Source organism: Scyliorhinus torazame, chromosome 10 (assembly GCF_047496885.1).
Source record: "Scyliorhinus torazame isolate Kashiwa2021f chromosome 10, sScyTor2.1, whole genome shotgun sequence".
NCBI classification, from domain to species: domain Eukaryota; kingdom Metazoa; phylum Chordata; class Chondrichthyes; order Carcharhiniformes; family Scyliorhinidae; genus Scyliorhinus; species Scyliorhinus torazame.
In genome coordinates, this window is record NC_092716.1 from 253,343,131 (window position 1) to 253,366,817 (window position 23,687).

The 23,687-nt window shown below is 48.4% G+C and overlaps 1 protein-coding gene across 6 annotated transcripts in view; it reads right to left on the reverse strand.

The window, feature by feature from the left end:
• Window positions 1–13,366, reverse strand: part of ano5a (anoctamin 5a) — a 240,772-nt gene extending 227,406 nt beyond the window's left edge. For all 6 annotated transcript variants that reach the window (XM_072466684.1, XM_072466682.1, XM_072466680.1 and 3 more), the window contains exon 1: window positions 13,251–13,366. In XM_072466684.1, coding sequence (XP_072322785.1) covers window positions 13,251–13,320 — 70 coding nt within the window. In that variant the 5' untranslated portion in view covers window positions 13,321–13,366. The remainder of the gene's footprint in view (window positions 1–13,250) is intronic.
• Window positions 13,367–23,687: the final 10,321 nt, after the last annotated feature.

The window sequence follows — 23,687 nt, forward strand, 5'->3', positions numbered from 1 at the left end:
GGGGCACCAAAGGCCGTGTCCGCCAGCTGGCGGAGCGGAAATTCCTCCGGCGTCGGCCTAGCCCCTCAATGTTGGGGCTCGGCCCCCAAAGCTGCGGAGCATTCCGCACCTTTGGGGCGGCGCGATGCCCATCTGATTGGCGCCGTTTTGGGCGCCAGTCGGCGGACATCGCGCCGTTTCCGGAGAATTTCGCCCCTGAGGCGAAACAAATCAAGGACAACAGCAGGAAGGCAGGCTGAAGGGTAACCTAGTCTTATTCAACTTCAAAGCTCCTATTCTGTGAGGCTCCACCCTCCCCGACAAAACTGGAAAAATGAGGTCACCAGCCAGGATGACTCCATTGGTGGTATGTGGGGTTCAATCGAATGAGAGCAATAACTCCACTAAACAAGGCAGTAGTGGACAATTAGCTGGTTTTATCAGTGATGTTCTGAAAGTTTGGGCCACTCTTTCTGCCAGCCCGTTTGTTGCAGGGCAGTAGGGGGCTGTCCATACGTGCTGGATCCCATTTCCCATCGAAACTCTTGGTTGTGAAGGCAGCACCTTTGTCTGAGGCAATCACCTCGGGGAGGCCGTGAATGGCAAAGATTTGGCACAGCTTGTCCACGGTGGCCGCTGCAGTCGTCAGACACTTCTGGCTGGAAATCCCACAGACCAACCGGTCACAAAGCACGTCACTGAGGGAAGAACCAAATGTTCTGACATATGTCGAAGTCTGGCTACAAGAGCGGATACGGTTTCTCCAGGACCTCTAATGGCTGAATGAAATTTATAATGTTGTATAATAATGGAGGGTCGGGTATTGTAATGGTCCCTCATTAGTTGCACTAACTGATCAAAGGGTTTGCTATCAGACCTTTGACAAAAAGTCATCCAGACTCGAAACGTTAGCTCCCTGCTCTCTCCACAGATGCTGTCAGACTTGCTGTGATTGTCCAGTATTTTCCTGCTTTTGTACCCAAGGAGAAGTGCCCAGTTCACATTCAACGCCAGTGTTACTGAAGTACAGTAAGCAGTCAATCTGCCACCAAAACTGGAGGAAGCAAACCGATCAAGGAACATGGCAAATTGAAAAGAACTGAAAATTAGATTGAAGATCGAACTCCGACATTTGGAGGTCAAAAACTTTCTCCGCAAGGGGACGACAACGTGCCCAAAGACCATAAGACATAGGAGTGGAAGTAAGGCCATTCGGCCCATCGAGTCCACTCCACCATTCAATCATGGCTGATTTCAACTCCATTTACCCGCTCTCTCTCCATAGCCCTTAATTCCTCGAGAAATCAAGAATGTATCAACTTCTGTCTTAAAGACACTCAACGTCCCGGCCTCCACCGCCCTCTGTGGCAATGAATTCCACAGACCCACCACTCTCTGGCTGAAGAAATTTCTCCTCATCTCTGTTCTAAAGTGACTCCCTTTTATTCTAAGGCTGTGCCCCCGGGTCCTAGTCTCCCCTGCTAATGGAAACAACTTCCCTACGTCCACCCTATCGAAGCCATTCATTATCTTGTAAGTTTCTATTAGATCTCCCCTCAACTTCCTAAACTCCAATGAATATAATCCCAGGATCCTCAGACGTTCATCGTATGTTAGGCCTACCATTCCTGGGATCATCCGTGTGAATCTCCGCTGGACCCGCTCCAGTGCCAGTATGTCCTTCCTGAGGTGCGGGGCCCAAAATTGCTCACAGTATTCTAAATGGGGCCTAACTAATGCTTTATAAAGCTTCAGAAGTACATCCCTGCTTTTATATTCCAAGCCTCTTGAGATGAATGACAACATTGCATTTGCTTTCTTAATTACGGACTCAACCTGCACGTTTACCTTTAGAGAATCCTGGACTAGGACTCCCAAGTCCCTTTGCACTTCAGCATTATGAATTTTGTCACCGTTTAGAAAATAGTCCACGCCTCTATTCTTTTTTCCAAAGTGCAAGACCTCGCACTTGCCCACGTTGAATTTCATCAGCCATTTCTTGGACCACTCTCCTAAACTGTCTAAATCTTTCTGCAGCCTCCCCACCTCCTCCATACTACCTGCCCCTCCACCTATCATTGTATCATCGGCAAACTTAGCCAGAATGCCCTCAGTCCCGTCATCTAGATCGTTAATATATAAAGAGAACAGCTGTGGCCCCAACACTGAACCCTGCGAGAAACAACACTGACCCCGAGAGAAACAATGTTAGAGGAGTGACTGGATGCGGACAGTCTCGGGAAGGGGAACTGCGAGGACCTGTACGGACAACTTTCAGAAAAGGCACGCTCCACACTAGACAAAACAAGGGAAAAATTGGAGTAAGAGCTCGGGACGGAAATAGGGTGGGCACTCTGGAACGGTGCACTGAACAGGGCCAACTCCACCTGCACAAAAGCGAAGTCTCATGCAGCTAGAAGTGGTGCACAAAAGCACCCCTGGCAAGAACCCGAATGAGGAGGTTATTCCCTGAGCTGGAAGGTAAATGTGAACGGTGCCAGGCAGGCCCGGCTAACCTCGCCCACATGTTCTGGGTTTGCCCGAGACTTGTCAGGTTCTGGACAGCCTTCTCCAAGGCAATGTCCAAGGTTGTGGGGGTGAGGGTGGAGCCGTGCCCTAGAGTGGCAGTCTTTGAGGCATCGGACCAGCCAGAACTACATATGGGGAAAAGGGCGGACGCCCTTGTCTTTGCTTCCCTAATTGCCCGCCGGAGAATCCTGCTCGGCTGGCGATCAGCAGCACCACCCACAGCGGCAGACTGGCTCTCCGACCTATCGGAATTTCTCCACCTGGAGAAGATCATCCAAAGAGGACGGCTTCTACAAAGCATGGAGGCCATTCACTAACTTGTTCCAAGAGCTGTTCGAAGCCAAACACCAATAGAGCGAGGGAGGATGCACGGGAGCCAGCGGGACCAAAGGGAGCAGACAGAAATGGGTGGGCAGAAAAAGGTGAGGTGGAAGACCCGAGGAAAGGGAGGCCAGAAAGCGGCCCGACGCAAAGACCGGAGGGCCCAACACAAGTCCACGAGAACCTTCAAAAGCAGGCCGACAACAGGAAGGGATGAGGGGAGAAGAGCAGAGAGGGGGGCCAGGCGATAGGGCGGGGAGAGAAAGGAGTAGGAGGGCACTGCCCACAGATAAACACCAGACAAATACCCACGGTGAAGGAAAGGGCCCTGAAACAGTAAAAGAAAGGAGGTGGGGTGGGGGGGAAACACAACGAAAAAGAACTTGTAAATTGTAACCATCGCATCTATCTTTAATGAGTGTACAAAATGTAAATACTTAAAATAATAATTTTTTAAAAAAATTTAGATTCGAGATAAAACATTTCTATCCCCCGCGACAACAGGAGGCAGTCTTCATATCTGCTTCAAGACGTAATTACTATGTTCAATTTGCCAATAGAATCACATACAACATGGTAGACCTTAGTACCTTTTAGTCTAACCATCTACCCCAGCATTCAATGACATTACCATCACTGAACAGCCACCATCAACACTTTGGGGACACTATTGACCAGAAATATATTTGGGCCAATCGCATAAATACTGGGGCTAAAAGAACAGGTCAAAGGTTCGGCATCCAGCAGTGAGCAAGTTAGAACTTAGAACATAGAACAGTACAGCACAGGCCCTTCGGCCCACGATGTTGTGCCGGCCATTTATCCGAATCAAAGATCAACCTAACCTACACCCCTTCAATTTACTGCTGCTCATGTGCCTGTCCAAGAGTCGCTTCAATGTCCCGAATGACTCTGACTCCACCACCTCTGCTGGCAGTGCATCCTATTCCACTTCTCCTTTACCCCTGTCGTTCTGGATGCGCATTAGCCCCTCGGTGCCCTACTTGCCAACTCTCCAGAATTGGCCTGGAATCATCAGGACTTGAAGATCAATCTCGAGGAACGATTGTTGTTTTTCTAAACCAGTAATTATATAAACAACAATTCACTCACTCCACCACCTACGTACATTGGCAGGAACTCGCCAAGGTTCCTTAGGCAGCACCTTCCAAACCCACGACCACTACCATTTAGGAGGTCAGAGCATCAGATACCTGGGAACCCCACCACCTGGAGGTTCCCTTCCAAGTCACTCACCACTCCACATGGAAATATATCGCCGTTCCTTCACTGACGCTGGGACAAAATCCTGGAACTCCCTCCCTAACATCACTGTAGGTGTACCTACATCTCATGGACTGCAGCGGTTCGAGAAGGCAGCTCACCACCACCTTCTGAAGGGCAACTAGGGATGGGCAACAAATGGTGGCCAAACCAGCAACGCCCACATCCCAATCAATGATTCTTTTTTTTTTTTTAGTTGCTTCAGTTTATTGGAGTAATCTGTTCTATTTTTCCCCACTGTGTGTAACACTGGAGAAAAGGCTTAGGGACATTAAAAAAATGGTAAATTTGCTTTGAAAATTTCTCTTTACCAGAGAAAAAAATAATTAAAATGGAGGTGAGTGGAATAGACCACTTGGCTGACAGTCAACCATCATCCAATTGGTAAACGAGTCTTTTTGCTTAACAGTAGAAAGGCAATGTGTCAAGGCAGTGCGTCACTGTGGTGATCCACTGTAATAGGAGATGTAAGGTAGGGCCTGCAGTACTGGTTCGCCGGTAGCTCCTGCCGGCTGGCTCTGCCCAGGGAGAACTGTATAAATATGCATGACCTCCATTGCCCTGCCATTTCGCCAGCTGCAGCAGGAGGCCACGCATCTGACTGTAATAAAGCCATTGACTGCACAAAGACTAAAGTTGGGTACAACTGTGGCTTTATTACACTCAGGTGCGAGGCCTCCTGCTGCAGCTGGCGAAATGGCAGGGCACTGGAGGTCATGTATATTTATAGAGTTCTCCCTGGGCGGAATCCGGTCACTATTGCGCACCGCCACTAATAATACACCCCATGAATGTGTTTTCACCTTCCCCAGGAAGTCCACATCCGGGGTGTCGCTCCCGGCTTGGCTCGCTGCTCCAGGATCGGTCCTTCTCCGTAGGCACGTCTGACTCCACAAGGCGGACCCCTTGGTGGACAGGGTTCACCTGCTCCACGCCAACCCTCAATATGCCTACGTTGAGTTTCCCAACAGCCGCCAAGATACGGTCTCCCTCAGGGACCTGGCATCGTCAGGTTCCACCCCAACCCCCCCCCCCCCCCCACCAATATTGACCCCGCCAGACCCCCCCCCCCCTTTTCCGCACAAGAGGACGAAGAGGACTCCTGCATGCTCCCGGAGTTCCCCGATGACTGGCCAGCATCAGCACCGCCATCGCTGCCACCTCCACCACCGCCAGCACCGACTTCACCGCCACCGTTACGCTGCTCCCAACGAAGCACCAAAGCACCGCCCGGCTGAACCTTTGACGGACTCCACACCGCCAACATGGACTTTTCTTTCCCTACCACTGTACATAATTGCACTAATTGTATATAGTTTCAAGTCACCCCCGCCGGACTCATTTTTAAACAGGGGGTGAATGTGGTGATCCACTGTAATAGGAGATGTAAGGTAGGACCTGCACTACAAGTTCGCCGGTAGCTCCTGCCGGCTGGCTCCGCCCAGGGAGAACTGTATAAATATGCATGACCTCCAGTGCCCTGCCATTTTGCCAGCTGCAGCAGGAGGCCACGCATTTGACTGTAATAAAGCCACAGTTATACCCAACTTTAGTCTTTGTGCAATTGAACGTGCATCAGTCACAAAGATACCTATGTGGGCTGACGAATGACTGGAGCACAGAGGCAAGTCATGTGATGAAACCTTCAAGAATACACTTATCATATTTAGTATTTCTACCTCCTAAAGCCAGATAGTCACTGCCGTACCCTGTGCATGCCCCCCTCCTGCTACCCGAACAATACCGAGAACCTGCTGTACCCTACTCTCTGCAATCCATTTCCCGACATCCCTTGCCTGTACCCTTTGCTCCACCTTAACATCTTTCAAAAAAGTAACATCTGATTACCTCTTCAAAATCTTTCCACCCACAGCTTGCTGGTTCCATGTCCATTTCAGCATTTTATTACTTACACTGGGGCGGTCAGCAGTACGACTGTAAGAGGTCGAGCACTCAGTACTTTTACTGAACGGTTCAAAGTATTTTTACAAAAGGTGTTTTCCAGGAAGTGTATTCGAGATGTAGATAAAGAAACATCTTCCCAGGGAAAGCAGTGAATCTGCCTACTTCTGGCAAGTCATGTTGCAGCTGTATAGAACCTTAGTTAGGCCACACTTGAAGTATAGTGTTCAATTCTGGTCGCCACACTACCAGTAGGATATGGAGGCTTTAGAGAGGGTGCAGAAGAGATTTACGAGGATGTTGCCTGGTATGGAGGGCATTAGCCATGAGGAGCGGTTGAATAAACTCGGTTTGTTCTCACTGGAACGACGGAGGTTGAAGGGGGACCTGATAGAGGTCTACAAAATTATGAGGGGCATAGACAGAGTGGACAGTCAGAGGCTTTTCCCCAGGGTAGAGGGGTCAATTACTAGGGGACATAGGTTTAAGGTGAGAGGGGCAAGGTTTAGAGGAGATGTACGAGGCAAGTTTTTTTTTTTTTTTACACAGAGGGTAGTGGGTGCCTGGAACTCGCTGCCGGCGGAGGTGGTGGAAGCAGGGACGATAGTGACATTTAAGGGGCATCTTGACAAATACATGAATAGGATGGGAATAGAGGGATACGGACCCAGGAAGTGTAGAAGATTGTAGTTTAGTCGGGCAGCATGGTCGGCACACGCTTGGAGGGCCGAAGGGCCTGTTCCTGTGCTGTACTTTTCTTTGTTCTTTGGTCTCAGGGCTCAAGACAAGGAAAGCAAACTCATTGAAGAACATGAGATCTCGGAGCTTATAGCTATCAGCAAAGACCAAACAGTCTGAGCCTCTTCTCGACAAAAGACAAGGCTGAGGGGTGCTGTGATGGAGCACTTTAAGGTTCAGAATGTGGCTTGATTGGCTACCTGGCGATCATAAATACTAGATAAAACAGTCACCAGTAATTTCCAAAGGGAACGGAGGAGAAACATCTTCGCCCAGACGAATGGTTCGAACATGGAACTCACTACCACAGAGTAGTTGCGATGAATAGAATAAGAGGAAAACTATACAAACATATGAACAGGACAAAAAAGGTCTAGGCTGACAGGATGAGATGCAAAGCAGCACAGTGGCATAGTGGTTAGCACTGTGGTTAGGTACCTGGTTTTAATTCCAGCCTCAGGTGACTGTGTGGAGTTTGCACTTTCTCCCCGTGTCTGCGTGGGTTTCCTCCGGGCGCTCCGGTTTCCTCCCATGGTCCAAAGATATGCAGGTTAGGTGGATTGGCCACACTAAATTGGCCCGGTGTCCAAAGGTTAGGTGGGGTTAGGGCAGGGGAGTGGGCCTCGATGTGCTGAATGGCCTCCTTCTGCACTGCAGGGATTCTATGAAAAGGGGTAGGAGGAGGCTTGTTTGCCGTGAAACCATTGACATGGACCAGAAGGGCTGAGTAGCTGAGTTGGAAATTCCAAGGAAAGAGTAGATACAGTCAGATAGATTAGGGATACATTCAATAATTTTGCTCAGCTGGATGTTAATTTTTGGTGAAATTTAAAGCATCAAGAATTTAGGTGTGTCAATGCAATTTTAAATAGTTACACAAAGGCATCTAACTGCGCATTGGGATTCTCAAACCTTCTAAAAAAACAATTTCAGAATCTATTTTGGAAAAAAGAAAGATGCACAGTGTCTACTTTAACACCGTCCATCAACAATAATAACACCAAGAGATTAACCATCAATGGTTTCAAAGCAACCTACAGTACGAGACCAGCTGAAACACCTGCCTGAGAGACTCCACCAGGGGATGGATTTTCTCTACAGTTCTCGGAGTCAAATAGAAACAGGGTTAACTAAGTCTTGTTGGAGTTGGAGGAGGGTAGAGGTGGCAGCTTACAACATTCCTCAGGGTGCACAGGATAACATTTTGCAGCTTTGCCACCCCAGGATTGGAAAGTTATAAAGTGAGGACAAGTTAATACAACTCATTGACTGCATGCAAATCAAAAAAAAACCTCTCTCCCGCTCTTCTGAAGCGTGTGAAACCAATTAGCTAAGGCCATGACCCATCATGGCCCTTCTTCACTCATTAATATGGAAAAATAGTCTGGTCAGATCTGATGGAGACACTTTCTAGCTATAAATTTAGCATGGATAAACTGGGATTGTTCACCCTGGAACAAATCTTATAGTTATGCCCCCTTGTAACAGCTACATCCACCCGAGGAAATAGTCTCTGAGCGTCCACTCTATCTATTCCCCCTCATTATCTTATAAACTTCTATTAAGTCGCCTCTCATCCTCCTCCGCTCCAAAGAGAAAAGCCCTAGCTCCCTCAACCTTTCCTCATAAGACCTATCCTCCAATCCAGGCAGCATCCTGGTGAATCTCCTTTGCACCCTTTCCAATGCTTCCACATCCTTCCTATAATGAGGTGACCAGAACTGCACACAATACTCCAAATGTGGTCTCACCGGGGTCATGTATAGTTGCAGCATAACCTCGCGGCTATTAAACACAAGCCCCCTGTTAATAAACACTAACACACAATAAGCCTACTTCACGGCTCTATCCACTTGAGTGGCAACCTTCAGAGATCTGTGGACATGAACCCCAATATAAAGCTAGTCTCAGCAATGGTGACCATGAAACTCACTAGGGCTGTTTAGCACAGGGCTAAATCACTGGCTTTGAAAGCAGACCAAGGCAGGCCAGCAGCACGGTTCAATTCCTGTACCAGCCTCCCCGAACACGCGTTGGAACGTGGCGACTAGGGGCTTTTCACAGTAACTTAATTTGAAACCTACTTGTGACAAATAAGCGATTTTCATTTCATAATTGTTGTAAAAGCTGCATCTGGTTCACTAAAGCCCCTTTAGGTAAAGAAATCTGCCATCCTTACCGGGTCTACGCACGACTCCAGATCCACAGCAATGTGGTTAACTCTGAGCTACCTTCTGAAATGATTTAGCAACTCACTCAGTTTGAGGGCTAATAGGGATGGGCAACAAATGCTGGCCTTGCAGACACATTGCCGTAAGACGCATGGAGTAAAACACCAGCATTGACCAGCAGGGGCATAATGGTCAGTTTCTGTCCTGTAAATATTATGTAATGCTCACAGATGTCTATGCTCCTCCAATTTCTGTCAATTCACCATTGGTGGCCTTCAGCAACCCAAGATGTCTAACTCTCTCCAACTGTACATTATTGAAACATTTCAATACATTAAGAAAATGCAAGATAGAGGCAAGCTGGTGCTGCTTACTGGTGGAAAAGTAGAAGATGTTTTGTTTTTATCTAGTCCAGCGTGTTCAGACACGGCACTGTGCACCATCGCTTCTGTCTCAGCAACCCACAATTAACTTTGAAAGTTCGACTGTGAATTCGAGAAGCGCAGAAACGGAAGATATCAAACAAACATTATAAATCACAATGTGTCAGACAATCTCAGATTACTGAAAAGACAAAGACTTGTATTGACGTAGCAGCAAGAATGGGGGCTGTACAAGCTGAGGCACACAGAGGACGTTCTGTCAACTTTTTGAAAACGGCTGCTCGGTTGGTAGTGAACCATCATCCAGTTGGGTAAAGAGTCTGTTTGTGTTAGAATTAGTGTCAGAAGGCAGTGTTTCACAAAGGTGGATGTGTTGCCGATTGATGGCTGGAAGGTGGGGTCAGGTCATGTGATGAAACCTCCAGGAATATATTTAATCACAGTTGGCAACCTCAAAGACGGATCCTCATGGATGACAGGAGGTCAGAACAGAGCCCCGGCCCAGTTTCCCCAGGCTCCTAAACCCCGCATGAGGCTCCTCATTAGTGCATGCAAGGAGCCAAATTCTGCCTTTAACAGCCACTCTGGATGTCTGTAAAGATGACCCAACTCAATCTCAGGTTGAATGCTCTTCAGGCATTGGTCCCTGGAAATAGGCTTTGTTGCAAGTAATATAAATAAATAAATATAACCTTTTTGCCACAAGTAGGCTTACATTCCGGCACCTGTTCCGGTACACAGAGGGAGAATTCAGAATTCTCAGCTGGTACGGGAATTGAACCCGCGCTGCTGGCCTTGTTCTGCATTACAAACCAGCTGTCTAGCCCAATGAGCTAAACCAGCCCTCACCACACCAATATTCACACCACACAGTGACAGGCGATTACCGTCTCCGACAAGAGAATCTAACTATCTCCCTTTGACATTCAAAGGCATTACCATTGCTGAATCCTCCACTACCAACATCCTGGAGGTTACCATTGACAAGAAATGGAATCAGAGCAGCCATATAAATACTGTGCGACAAGAGCACATCAGAATTCTATGGTGAGTAACTCACTTCCTGACTCCCCAAAGGCTTTCAACTATCAACAAGACACAGGTCAGGAGTGTGGTGGAATACTCTCCACTTGCCTGGATGAGTGCGGCTCCAAGAGCACTCAAGAAGTTTGACACCATCCAGGCCTAATATTAATATCTATTCCAAGGGATGGGCTGTTGTGGCTATGCAGTTTACTTTCCATCTCTAATTGTCCTCGGGAATGTGATAATGAGTCGCTGCAGTCTATGCGATGTAGGTACACCCACAGTGCTGTTAGGAAGGAAATTCCAGAATTTTTACCCAGCAGCAATGATGGCACAGCGATATATTTCCAAGTCAGGATGGTGAATGACTTGTAGAGAATTTCCAAGCGGTGGTGTTCCCAGGCATCAGCTGCCCTTGTCCTTCTGGATGGTAGAAAGTAGCAGCTTTGGAAGGTGGTGTGTAAGGAGCCTTTTTAAGTTGCTGCAGTGCATCTTATAGATGGTACACACTGCTGCCACTGTCGATGATGGTGTTACTGGATGGAGTCCCAGTTAAGCGGGCTGCTTTGTCCTGGATGATGCGGAGTTTCTGGGTGTCGTTAGAGCCGCACTGACCCTGGCAATTGGAAAGTGCGCCATCACACTCCTGTCTTGTACATCGTCAGACCTGGAACTATCAGAGGCGAGTAATCCACCACAGAACTCATAGCCTTTCTCTGACCTGCTCTTGTGTTCACAGTATTTATATGGCCGGCCCAGTTTTAAGAGCTATTTAGGCTTGATGCCCTATTTATGAGATAGTTTGGTTACGATTACTACTTCGATAATGGCATTCCTGACTCAATCTCTCCACAGTCAATGAGAACAACTCCTTTATGAGATACAATTTATTTTTCTGACTCTCTAGATTTGAAATAGGCTCCCCTGAGGAATGGGGGAGGGGGTGGGAGGGTCATTTTACAAGTCAACACTGCACTTGGCTGAAATATCATATAGCCAAACTCTGATGTGCACAGTCAGTTATCGCAGAATCATAGAATTCACAGTGCAGGAGGAGGCCATTGGGCCCATCGAGTCTGCACCGGCCCTTGGAAAGAGCACCGCATTCATGTCCACACCGCCACCCTATCCCCGGAACCCAGTAACCCCACCTGCCCTTTTTTGGACACTAAGGGCAATTTAGTATGGTCAATCCGCCTAACCTGCACATCTTTGGACTGTGGTAGGAAACCGGAGCACCCGGAGGAAACCCACGCAGACACGGGGAGAACGTGCAGACTCCGCACAGACAGTGACCCAAGCCGGGAATCGAACTTGGGACCCTGGAGCGGTGAAGCAACTGTGCTAAGCACTGTGCTGCAGTGCTGGTTGTTAACATCTGCGATCCCCATGGTCTCCGAAACAAATTTTATGAGTTTTGTCCTCCTGGTGGGATTTTGTCAAGTTCGACCATTGAACAAGGCCCATTGGGGAAAAAGAACCCAGTTGCCCACAGCACGTGGGCCCTTGCACAGAAGGTGGATTCCTTTCCCGTAGAGAGGGACCCAATCCCAGTGAGTGAGCAGTACTGAGGGTTAAATGAGGTTGACCCTATGAATGGGCAGCGCAGTAGCACAGTGGTTAGCACTGTTGCTTCACAGCGCCAGGGACCCGGGTTAGAGTCCCGGCTTGGGTCACTGTCTGTGCGGAGTCTCCACGTTCTCCCCATGTCTACGCGGGTTTCCTCCGGGTGCTCCGGTTTCCTCCCACAAGTCCCAAAAGACGTGCTTTTTAGGTGAATTGGACATTCTGAATTCTCACTCTGTCCCCGAACAGGCGCCGGAGTGTGGCGACTAGGGGATTTTCACAGTAACTTCATTGCAGTGTTAATGTAAGCCTACTTGTGACACTAATAAAGATTATTATTATTAAACCGTGACACTCTGGTGGATTTTACACACCTGACTCTGACAAACTCTGTGCAGAACAGTGCAAAGGGGCATCATTTGCCCCAGAACCCAATACCAGCTTTAAATATTCCATCCCTTGAAGGGATTTTCTTTTAAACTGCTGGAATCCAGGTCATATGGACTCTTACCCTTTTTTTAAAAAATCCTCTCTCTCTCTCCCCATCAATGCTTTGTGGCTTCCAGCAGTGGGTACAATCCAACAATAACAAGTCTGAATTGTCCAGATGCCTCCCCTCTCCACAGATGCTGCCAGTCTGGCTGGGATTGTGAAGCAGCATGGTGCTTCAGACTCCAACATCCGCAGTCATTCGCTTCGACATCCCAGTCCAATTCGGCGACCTTGCAAATGCACAGATGTGGAACCCAGGTTTGGGGGTTTGACCGCAGCTTCTGGCCCGTTGGTTCGAGTGACTCCCTCGACAGACAGACAAAAACGACCCACCCTCTCCTCCTGGACACTAAGAGTGACAACCCCCTCTCCCCAAGAGAGCCTTTCAAAATACAGGAGGGAGGGATAGGACACACAGACCTCATGACTAATCAGGTGGAATTCACAGCAGCAGTGCAATGCCCTGCTGTCAGTTTCCGATGCTCTATGTTGATTTCCTCCCAAACTAACGGGGGAGAAAGCAGGCTCCACCCCCTCCCCCAGCCCTCAATTCCCCTCCAGGCTCCCCCCCTCCCCCAGCCCTCAATCCCACTCCAGGCTCCCCCCAGCCCTCAATTCCCCTCCAGGCTCCCCCCCTCCCCCAGCCCTCAATCCCACTCCAGGCTCCCCCCAGCCCTCAATTCCCCTTCAGGCTCCCCCCTCCCCCAGCCCTCAATCCCCCTCAATTGAACTGATGACAGTGTCAGATTTTGTCTCCCTCTGTCTCTCTCCCTCTTGCTTGAACAGCTCACCATGCCCAAGATTCAGTGTGCCCTCAATCCCAATCTGCACCTGTACACACACACAGAGACCACCTTACCTGCCGTCTCTTCCCCGGTGGAGGACATTTCAATCAGGGTCTCCTGGTTCCTGCCATTAGACTGGCTCATTTTCTCTGTCCCTGATGCGCAGCGTGCCTCCTCCTGCTGCTGCCGGCTCCTCTCTGCGGCTGCTTCACATCCAGAATACTTGACGTGTGCCTTAAAGGGATGGTTCCCCTCCTCGCCTTTTCGGTCGGCAGAATGGTATTCCCCTGACTCCAAGCGGCCGCCAGCCACCCTGCTGACCCGCTCAGGGGATTAACGCTCCAGACCTTTACAGCAGCAGACTATTTGTCCAGGAGTTTGTCAAGAGTTCTACATAGGTTCTTTTTTGATTGACTTTCTAAATAATAGTCTTTACTAGTGTCACAAGTAGGCTTACATAAACACTGCAACAAAGTTTATTGTGAAAAGCCCCTAGTCACCACACTCTGGCGCCTGTTCGGGTACACTGAGGGAGAATTCAGAGGGCGTGATCTTCCAAAATCGGAACAAATTTCCCGAGCGAGCACGTTTAGCCGCAGTGCGGAGAAACACAAGGCTTTTCAACGCTACTGGTGTTGTGTCTGGAGCCTAAACAGGGAACGCACAGCCAAGGCCACACATTTTTACAGCAGTGTCCCAATCTCCGAGGCCCCGAAAAGAATCCCCAAACTCCCCTCCCCAAACACAACATGGGAGGGTCCACCAGCCCACCCCCACACAGGCAACCCAGTGCCACACTGGCACTGCCAGGGTACCCAGGTAGCACCATCAGTGCCAAGGCAGCACCCTGCCCAACGGGAATGCAGCTGAGGACCTCCGATCCCCTTGGTGACCCCCACAAGTGCCGTTCTGCCTGAATCCCATTTGTGGGGACCAGCACCAAATGGCGCTTGCCCGAGGTCCCCAAGGTGAAGGGATTGAATCCCAAAGCCTCAGGTACCTCGGGACTCTGCACATTCGAGTAGGGCTTACTGCCTCGCTGTAATATGCAGATTTGCCAAAAACTGATCCCACCCATTGTGGGCGGGACTCTCCTTGCAACGCCTTGGGAGATTGCGTTGAATCTCGCGAGGCGTTGCAAGCCAGGTGGATCCCAGGATCGGGGTCTCCCAGCTTTCACCGGCCATGTTGTGCCGCAGCGTGATCCTGTTCCAGCGCAGTGTGGCCGTAAGATCGCGACCAGAATGTCCAATTCACCTAAAGCACGTCTTTCGGGACTTGAGGGAGGAAACCGGAGGACCCGGAGGTAATCCACGCAGACACGGGGAGAACATGCAGACCGCCGCACAGACAGTGACCCAAGCCGGGAATCGAACCCAGGACCCTGGAGCTGTGAAGCAACAGTGCTAACCACTGTGCTACCGTGCCACCCATATTTAACCTCAGCCCACAAAGGACCATGGGTATCTCTCTCCAAGACACAATTGGTTCTGCACAGTGGGGGGGGAAGGGGCGGGGGAGGGGCACCGGTCTGCTAGCATAGGGCGAGGCGAGGGGGGGAGGCCTCCATGAGCTACTACTGTGCACTAGTCAAGTTGAAACCAAAAGATCTGTGTCTTGTCTTGAGAGCCACTGCTACTCAATTCAACTTTTCTTCTGTCAATGACTAAAATACAAGCACCAATGAAAATCAAACAATTGCCTTCGCTCTTGTTGGATAGAGCAGTGGCTATGGTACTGAATTAAGAACCTAGAGAACCTGAATTCAATCGCCATCTTTGTAAATTTGAAACTGAATTCAATAAATGTGATTTGTGGCCCAGTATGTCGCCATGACAACGGCTGCAGAGAGAATGGGGAGGGACACAGTAAAAGGGTCACAGTCACAGGGGGTGCTATTTGATTAGGAGAAAACCTGATTGGAGAAGTTGGAGCAGTGGGAAAGGTGGGCATAGATTTGGAAGGTGATAGCATGTCCAAAGACATCAGAGAGGAGAGGGGGGTGGGGGTTGGAGTGGTGTCTGTAATTTGCAAGTACAGAAGCGTTGAGGGAAGTCTTTTTTTTGAGGAGAGAAGTGGTTAAAGAGGAGGGTGCACCATTTATGATGTCAGCTAGCAAAGTTGCCAGGAGAGAATCCAGCTTCTTAATGGAAAGATGGTTGAGAGAGCAGAGGACGAGTCTAATGAATGAGACCAGCTTCGAGAGGAAATTGGAGGCAGATGAGTGAAAGTTGGAGGCTCAAGCTTTGGGGGGCAGTTTAAAGTTCATCATTAAATCTCATCATGTTCCCTCCATTCATTTCCCAAGAGCCTTTTCCACATACATGATTGCATGGACTGATGACACATTTCCTCTTACTGAGGAAAGTCCCCGGGACCTGATGGAATTTATCCTAGGATTCTCTGGGAGGCCAGGGAAGAGATTGCTGGACCTTTGGCTTTGATTTTTATGTCATCATTGGCTACAGGAATAGTGCCAGAGGACTGGAGGACAGCAAATGTGGTCCCTTTGTTCAAAAAGGGGAGCAGAGACAACCCCGGCAACTATAGACCGGTGAGCCTCACGTCTGTAGTGGGTAAAGTCTTGGAGGGGATTATAAGAGACAAGATTTATAATCATCTAGATAGGAATAATATGATCAGGGATAGTCAGCATGGCTTTGTGAAGGGTAGGTCATGCCTCACAAACCTTATTGAGTTCTTTGAGAAGGTGACTGAACAGGTAGACGAGGGTAGAGCAGTTGATGTGGTGTATATGGATTTCAGCAAAGCGTTTGATAAGGTTCCCCACGGTAGGCTATTGCAAAAAATACGGAGGCTGGGGATTGAGGGTGATTTAGAGATGTGGATCAGAAATTGGCTAGCTGAAAGAAGACAGAGGGTGGTGGTTGATGGGAAATGTTCAGAATGGAGTACAGTCACAAGTGGAGTACCACAGGGATCTGTTCTGGGGCCGTTGCTGTTTGTTATTTTTATCAATGACCTAGAGGAAGGCGCAGAAGGGTGGGTGAGTAAATTTGCAGACGATACTAAAGTCGGTGGTGTTGTCGATAGTGTGGAAGGATGTAGCAGGTTACAGAGGGATATAGATAAGCTGCAGAGCTGGGCTGAGAGGTGGCAAATGGAGTTTAATGTAGAGAAGTGTGAGGTGATTCACTTTGGAAGGAATAACAGGAATGCGGAATATTTGGCTAATGGTAAAGTTCTTGAAAGTGTGGATGAGCAGAGGGATCTAGGTGTCCATGTACATAGATCCCTGAAAGTTGCCACCCAGGTTGATAGGGTTGTGAAGAAGGCCTATGGAGTGTTGGCCTTTATTGGTAGAGGGATTGAGTTCCGGAGTCAGGAGGTCATGTTGCAGCTGTACAGAACTCTGGTACGGCCGCATTTGGAGTATTGCGTACAGTTCTGGTCACCGCATTATAGGAAGAACGTGGAGGCTTAGGAGCAGGTGCAGAGGAGATTTACCAGGATGTTGCCTGGTATGGAGGGAAAATCTTATGAGGAAAGGCTGATGGACTTGAAGTTGTTTTCGTTGGAGAGAAGAAGGTTAAGAGGAGACTTAATAGAGGCATACAAAATGATCAGGGGGTTGGATAGGGTGGACAGTGAGAGCCTTCTCCCGCGGATGGAAATGGCTGGCACGAGGGGACATAACTTTAAACTGAGGGGTAATAGATATAGGACAGAGGTCAGAGGTAGGTTCTTTACGCAAAGAGTAGTGAGGCCATGGAATGTCCTACCTGCTACAGTAGTGAACCCGCCAACATTGAGGGCATTTAAAAGTTTATTGGATAAACATATGGATGATAATGGCATAGTGTAGGTTAGATGGCTTTTGTTTCGGTGCAACATCGTGGGCCGAAGGGCCTGTACTGCGCTGTATTGTTCTATGTTCTATGTTCTATGAATCCTCCTCACCTGTCCGTACCTTCCACCAGCGGCCTCCCCAGCCCTCTATGGTGACGGTGAGGGTTTTATTGAGAAACTGCACCTTGGTCTGCATCTGTTTTTCTGGAACATCCTCTTCATTTTAGTACCTCACTATCTTCCACCTCTCCTTTAAAATCCTCACTTGCTACCACCCATGGCCCACATTGAGTTTTTCACCGAAAATCCTCACTTTCTTTCCTCCCGAGCCTATCCACTGATTGGCTCCTTATTCTCAGTGATTTCAGCTCAGCTTGCCCTCTCTTTGAGTTCACTGTCTTCCTGTCCTCTCTTGACCTTTCCATTCTTGGAAACTCTCCCTCTTGCCATCTCATGTGGTCTCTCTATTTCCACTGTTTCAATCGAAGACAAGGCCCTTTGTGGTCATTTCCTGTCACTGCCCACATTCCTCTTTGCAGCTCCACTTCCCACCCCGCCCATTCCCGGAAAAATATCTTTCCACCAATTCACTTGCAGTGGCCATTTCAAACTTCCTGCTAATCTTCAGCCCTCCCTTCGTCATGATCCTCCTGCAGCTGTTGATAGCTTCAATTACCCCTCCATTGTCGCCTTTGATGTTCTCGTCCCAAGTAAAATCCCTTAAACTCTCCCACCCTGGTCGCTGTAACTGACTGATCAGGAACTTGTCATCTGGGAAATGTCAAGGGTGTGCCTTGTCAATGGGGAATACAGGATAGATAAAAGCAGGGCTTTGCCTTCATTAGGTCGACCGACCTAAAGACAAAATCAAAAACAATACTCTTGTGTTATCCTTTAGCAATTAGATTAGGTTTAACTAATGCCTGACTACAGTCATGTCAGGCTAAGGTCATGTGTGACACATATGGGTGGCACAGTAGCACAGTGGTTAACATTTTTGCTTCACAGCTCCAGGGCCCCAGGTTCGATTCCTGGCTTGGGTCACTGTCTGTATGGAGTCTGACGTTCTCCCCTGTGTCTGCGTGGGTTTCCTCCGGGTGCTCTGGTTTCCTCCCACAAGTCCCGAAAGACGAGCTTGTGAGGTGAATTGGACATTCTGAATTCTCCCTCAGTGTGCCCGAACAGGCGCCGGAATGTGGTGACTAGGAGATTTTCACAGTAACTTCATCGCACTGGTAATGTAAGCCTACTTGTGACACTAATAAAGATTATTATTATTATTTGCTTGGAGCACAAACTGCATTTTTGGAAACCCGAATCTCAGACAGATCTGGAGAGTTACCACGTTACAGCTTGGGACAGCTGCCGCAGAGCGCAATGAGGAAAGGGGCACCACAGGAGTAGAAACCATCTAGAACCCCTGGTGCTGTCTGACTCAAAACGAATGCAGACTGTAAATATTACATACAGCCCAATTGTACAGCAGCAGCTCAGAGTGCAACATGATCGATGTTGAAAAAAAATCAATATCATTGTTCATTCTGCAATGATCATTTTGGAGTGTTTTGTGTTTGTTCTTTGAGATATTTTGTGAATAAGGTATATTTTTGCAAAACAATAGGTGGAGACCTTTTGAGCTTCGTCACCTCGGGTAATACTTCAATCTTTCTGAAAGGCACCCCACAGTTTTATATCTCACCAAGAGCCAATTATCCGACTGATTAAGCTCCATATTGTTGATGGGAATGGTCCCAATGGAGTGTTGATGGGAATTATCCCAATGGGGATGTTGATGGGAATGATCCCAATGAGGGTGTTGATGGAAATGATCTCAATGGGGGTGTTGATGGCAATGATCCCAATGGGGGTGTTGATTGGAATGATCTCAATGGGGGTGTTGATGGGAATGATCTCAATGGGGGTGTTGATGGCAATGATCTCAATGGGGGTGTTGATGGCAATGATCTCAATGGGGGTGTTGATGGGAATGATCCCAATGGGGTGTTGATGGGAATTATCCCAATGGGAGAGTTGATGGGAATGATCCCGATGGAGGTGTTGATGGGAATGATCACAATGGGGGTGTTGATGTGAATGATCCCAATGGGGGTGTTGATAGGAATGATCTCAATGGGGGTGTTGTTGGGAATGATCACAATGGGGGTGTTGATGTGAATGATCCCAATGGCGGTGTTGATGGGAATGATCTCAATGGGGGTGTTGATGGGAATGATCCCAATGGGAGTGTTGATGGGAATGGTCTCAATAGGGATGTTGATGGGAATGATCACAATGGGGGTATTGATGGGAATGATCCCAAAGGGGGTATTGCTGGGAATGATCTCAATAGGGGTGTTGATGGGAATGATCCCTATGACGGTGTTGATGTGAATGATCCCAATGGGGGTGTTGACGTGAATGATCTGAATGGGGGTGTTGATGGGAATTATCTCAATGGGGGTGTTGATGGGAATGATCCCAATGGGGGTGTTGATGGGAATGATCCCAATGGGGGTGTTGATGGGAATGATCTCAATGGGAGTGGTGATGCGAATGATCCCAATGGGGGTGTAGATTGGAATGATCCAAATGGGAGTGTTGATGGGAATGATCCCAATGGGAATGTTGATGGGAATGATCCCAATGGGGGTGTTGATGGGAATGATCCCAATGGGGGTGTTGATGGGAATGATCTCAGTGGGAGTGTTGACGGGAATGATCCCAATGGGGGTGTTGATGGGAATGATCCCAATGGGTATGTTGATGGTAATGATCTCAATAGGGATGTTGATGGGAATGATCACAATGGGGGTATTGATGGGAATGATCCCAAAGGGGGTATTGCTGGGAATGATCTCAATAGGGGTGTTGATGGGAATGATCCCTATGACGGTGTTGATGTGAATGATCCCAATGGGGGTGTTGACGTGAATGATCTGAATGGGGGTGTTGATGGGAATTATCTCAATGGGGGTGTTGATGGGAATGATCCCAATGGGGGTGTTGATGGGAATGATCCCAATGGGGGTGTTGATGGGAATGATCTCAATGGGAGTGGTGATGCGAATGATCCCAATGGGGGTGTAGATTGGAATGATCCAAATGGGAGTGTTGATGGGAATGATCCCAATGGGAATGTTGATGGGAATGATCCCAATGGGGGTGTTGATGGGAATGATCCCAATGGGGGTGTTGATGGGAATGATCTCAGTGGGAGTGTTGACGGGAATGATCCCAATGGGGGTGTTGATGGGAATGATCCCAATGGGTATGTTGATGGTAATGATCTCAATCGGGGTGTTGATGGGAATGATCCCAATTCGGGTGTTGATGGGAATGATCCCAATGGGGGTTTTGATGGGAATGATCCCAATGCGGGTGTTGATGGGAATGATCCCAATGGGGGTGTTGATGGGAATGATCCCAATGGGGGTGTTGATGGGTATGATCCCAATGGGGGTTTTGATGGGAATGATCCCAATTCGGGTGTTGATGGGAATGATTTCAATGGGGGTGTTGATGGGAATGATCCCAATGGGAGTGTTGATGGGAATGATCCCAATGGGGGTGTTGTTGAGAATGATCTCAATGGGGGTGTTGATGGGAATGATCTCAATGGGGGTGTTGATGGGAATGATCTCAATTGGGTTGTTGATGGGAATGATCTCAATGGGAGTGTTGATGGGAATGATCCCAATGGGGGTGTTGATGGGAATGATCTCAATGGGAGTGTTGATGGAAATGATCCCAATGGGGGTGTTGATGGGAATGATCCCAATGGGGGTGTTGATCGGAATGATCTCAATTGGGATTTTGATGGGAATGATCTCAATGGGGGTGTTGATTGGAATGATCTCAATGGGGGTGTTGATTGGAATGATCTCAATGGGGATGTTGATGGGAATGATCTCAATGGGGGTGTTGATTGGAATGATCACAATGGTGGTGTTGTTGGGAATGATCACAATGGTGGTGTTGTTGGGAATGATCTCAATGGGAGTGTTGATGGGAATGATCTCAATGGCGGTGTTGATGGGAATGATCTCAATTGGGGTGTTGATTGGAATGTTCACAATGGTGGTGTTGTTGGGAATGATCTCAATGGGAGTGTTGATGGGAATGATCCCAATGGCGGTGTTGATGGGAATGATCCCAATGGGGGTGTTGATGGGAATGATCCCAATGGGGGTGTTGATGGGAATGATCCCAATGGGGGTGTTGATGGGAATGATCCCAATGGGGGTGTTGATGGGAATGATCTGAATGGGGGTGTGAATGGGAATGATCCCAATGGGGGTGTTGATGTGAATGATCCCAATGGGGGTGTTGATGGGAATTATCCCAATGGGGGTGTTGATGGGAATGAACCCAATGGGGGTGTTGATGGGAATGATCCCAATGGGGGTGTTGATGGGAATGATCTCAATGGGGGTGTTGCTGGGAATGAACTCAATAGGAGTGTTGATGGGAATGATCCCAATGGGGGTGTGAATGGGAATGATCTCAATGGGGGTGTTGATGGGAATGATCTCAATCGGGGTGTTGATGGGAATGATCCCAATGGGGGTGTTGATGGGAATGATCCCAATGGGGGTGTTGATGGGAATGATCCCAATGGGGGTGTTGATGGGAATGATCCCAATGGGAGTGTTGATGGGAATGATCTCAATGGGGGTGTTGATGGGAATGATCCCAATGGGGGTGTTGATTGGAATGATCTCAATGGGGGTGTTGATTGGAATGATCTCAATGGGGATGTTGATGGGAATGATCTCAATCGGGGTGTTGATGGGAATGATCCCAATGGGGGTGTTGATGGGAATGATCTCAATGGGAGTATTGATGGGAATGATCTCAATGGGAGTGTTGATGGGAATGATCCCAATGGGGGTGTTGATGGGAATGATCTGAATGGGGGTGTGAATGGGAATGATCCCAATGGGGGTGTTAATGGGAATGATCCCAATGGGGGTGTTGATGGGAATGATCCCAATGGGGGTGTTGATCGGAATGATCTCAATTGGGATTTTGATGGGAATGATCTCAATGGGGGTGTTGATTGGAATGATCTCAATGGGGGTGTTGATTGGAATGATCTCAATGGGGATGTTGATGGGAATGATCTCAATGGGGGTGTTGATTGGAATGATCACAATGGGGGTGTTGTTGGGAATGATCTCAATGGGAGCGTTGATGGGAATGATCCCAATGGCGGTGTTGATGGGAATGATCCCAATGGGGGTGTTGATGGGAATGATCCCAATGGGGGTGTTGATGGGAATGATCTCAATGGGGGTGTTGATGGGAATGATCCCAATGGGGGTGTTGATGGGAATGATCCCAATGGGGGTGTTGATGGGAATGATCTGAATGGGGGTGTGAATGGGAATGATCCCAATGGGGGTGTTGATGTGAATGATCCCAATGGGGGTGCTGATGGGAATTATCCCAATGGGGGTGTTGATGGGAATGAACCCAATGGGGGTGTTGATGGGAATGATCTCAATGGGGGTGTTGATGGGAATGATCTCAATGGGGGTGTTGATGGGAATGATCTCAATGGGGGTGTTGCTGGGAATGATCTCAATAGGAGTGTTGATGGGAATGATCCCAATGGGGGTGTGAATGGGAATGATCTCAATGGGGGTGTTGATGGGAATGATCTCAATCGGGGTGTTGATGGGAATGATCCCAATGGGGGTGTTGATGGGAATGATCCAAATGGGGGTGTTGATGGGAATGATCCCAATGGGGGTGTTGATGGGAATGATCCCAATGGGAGTGTTGATGGGAATGATCTCAATGGGGGTGTTGATGGGAATGATCCCAATGGGGGTGTTGATTGGAATGATCTCAATGGGGGTGTTGATTGGAATGATCTCAATGGGGATGTTGATGGGAATGATCTCAATCGGGGTGTTGATGGGAATGATCTCAATGGGGATGTTGATGGGAATGATCCCAATGGGGGTGTTGATGGGAATGATCTCAATGGGAGTATTGATGGGAATGATCTCAATGGGAGTGTTGATGGGAATGATCCCAATGGGGGTGTTGATGGGAATGATCTGAATGGGGGTGTGAATGGGAATGATCCCAATGGGGGTGTTGATGGGAATGATCCCAATGGGGGTGTTGATGGGAATGATCCCAATGGGGGTGTTGATGGGAATGATCTCAATGGGGGTGTTGCTGGGAATGATCTCAATGGGAGTGTTGATGGGAATGATCCCAATGGGGGTGTGAATGGGAATGATCTCAATGGGGGTGTTGATGGGAATGATCTCAATTGGGTTGTTGATGGGAATGATCTCAGTGGGAGTGTTGATGGGAATGATCCCAATGGGGGTGTTGATGGGAATGATCTGATTGGGAGTGTTGATGGGAATGATCTCAATGGGAGTGTTGATGGGAATGATCCCAATGGGGTGTTGATGGGAATGATCCCAATGGGGGTGTTGATCGGAATGATCTCAATGGGGATGTTGATGGGGATGATCTCAATGGGGGTGTTGATTGGAATGATCTCAATGGGGGTGTTGATTGGAATGATCTCAATGGGGATGTTGATGGGAATGATCTCAATGGGGGTGTTGATGGGAATGATCTCAATGGGAGTGTTGATGGGAATGATCTCAATGGGAGTGTTGATTGGAATGATCACAATGGGGGTGTTGATGGGAATGATCTCAATGGGAGTA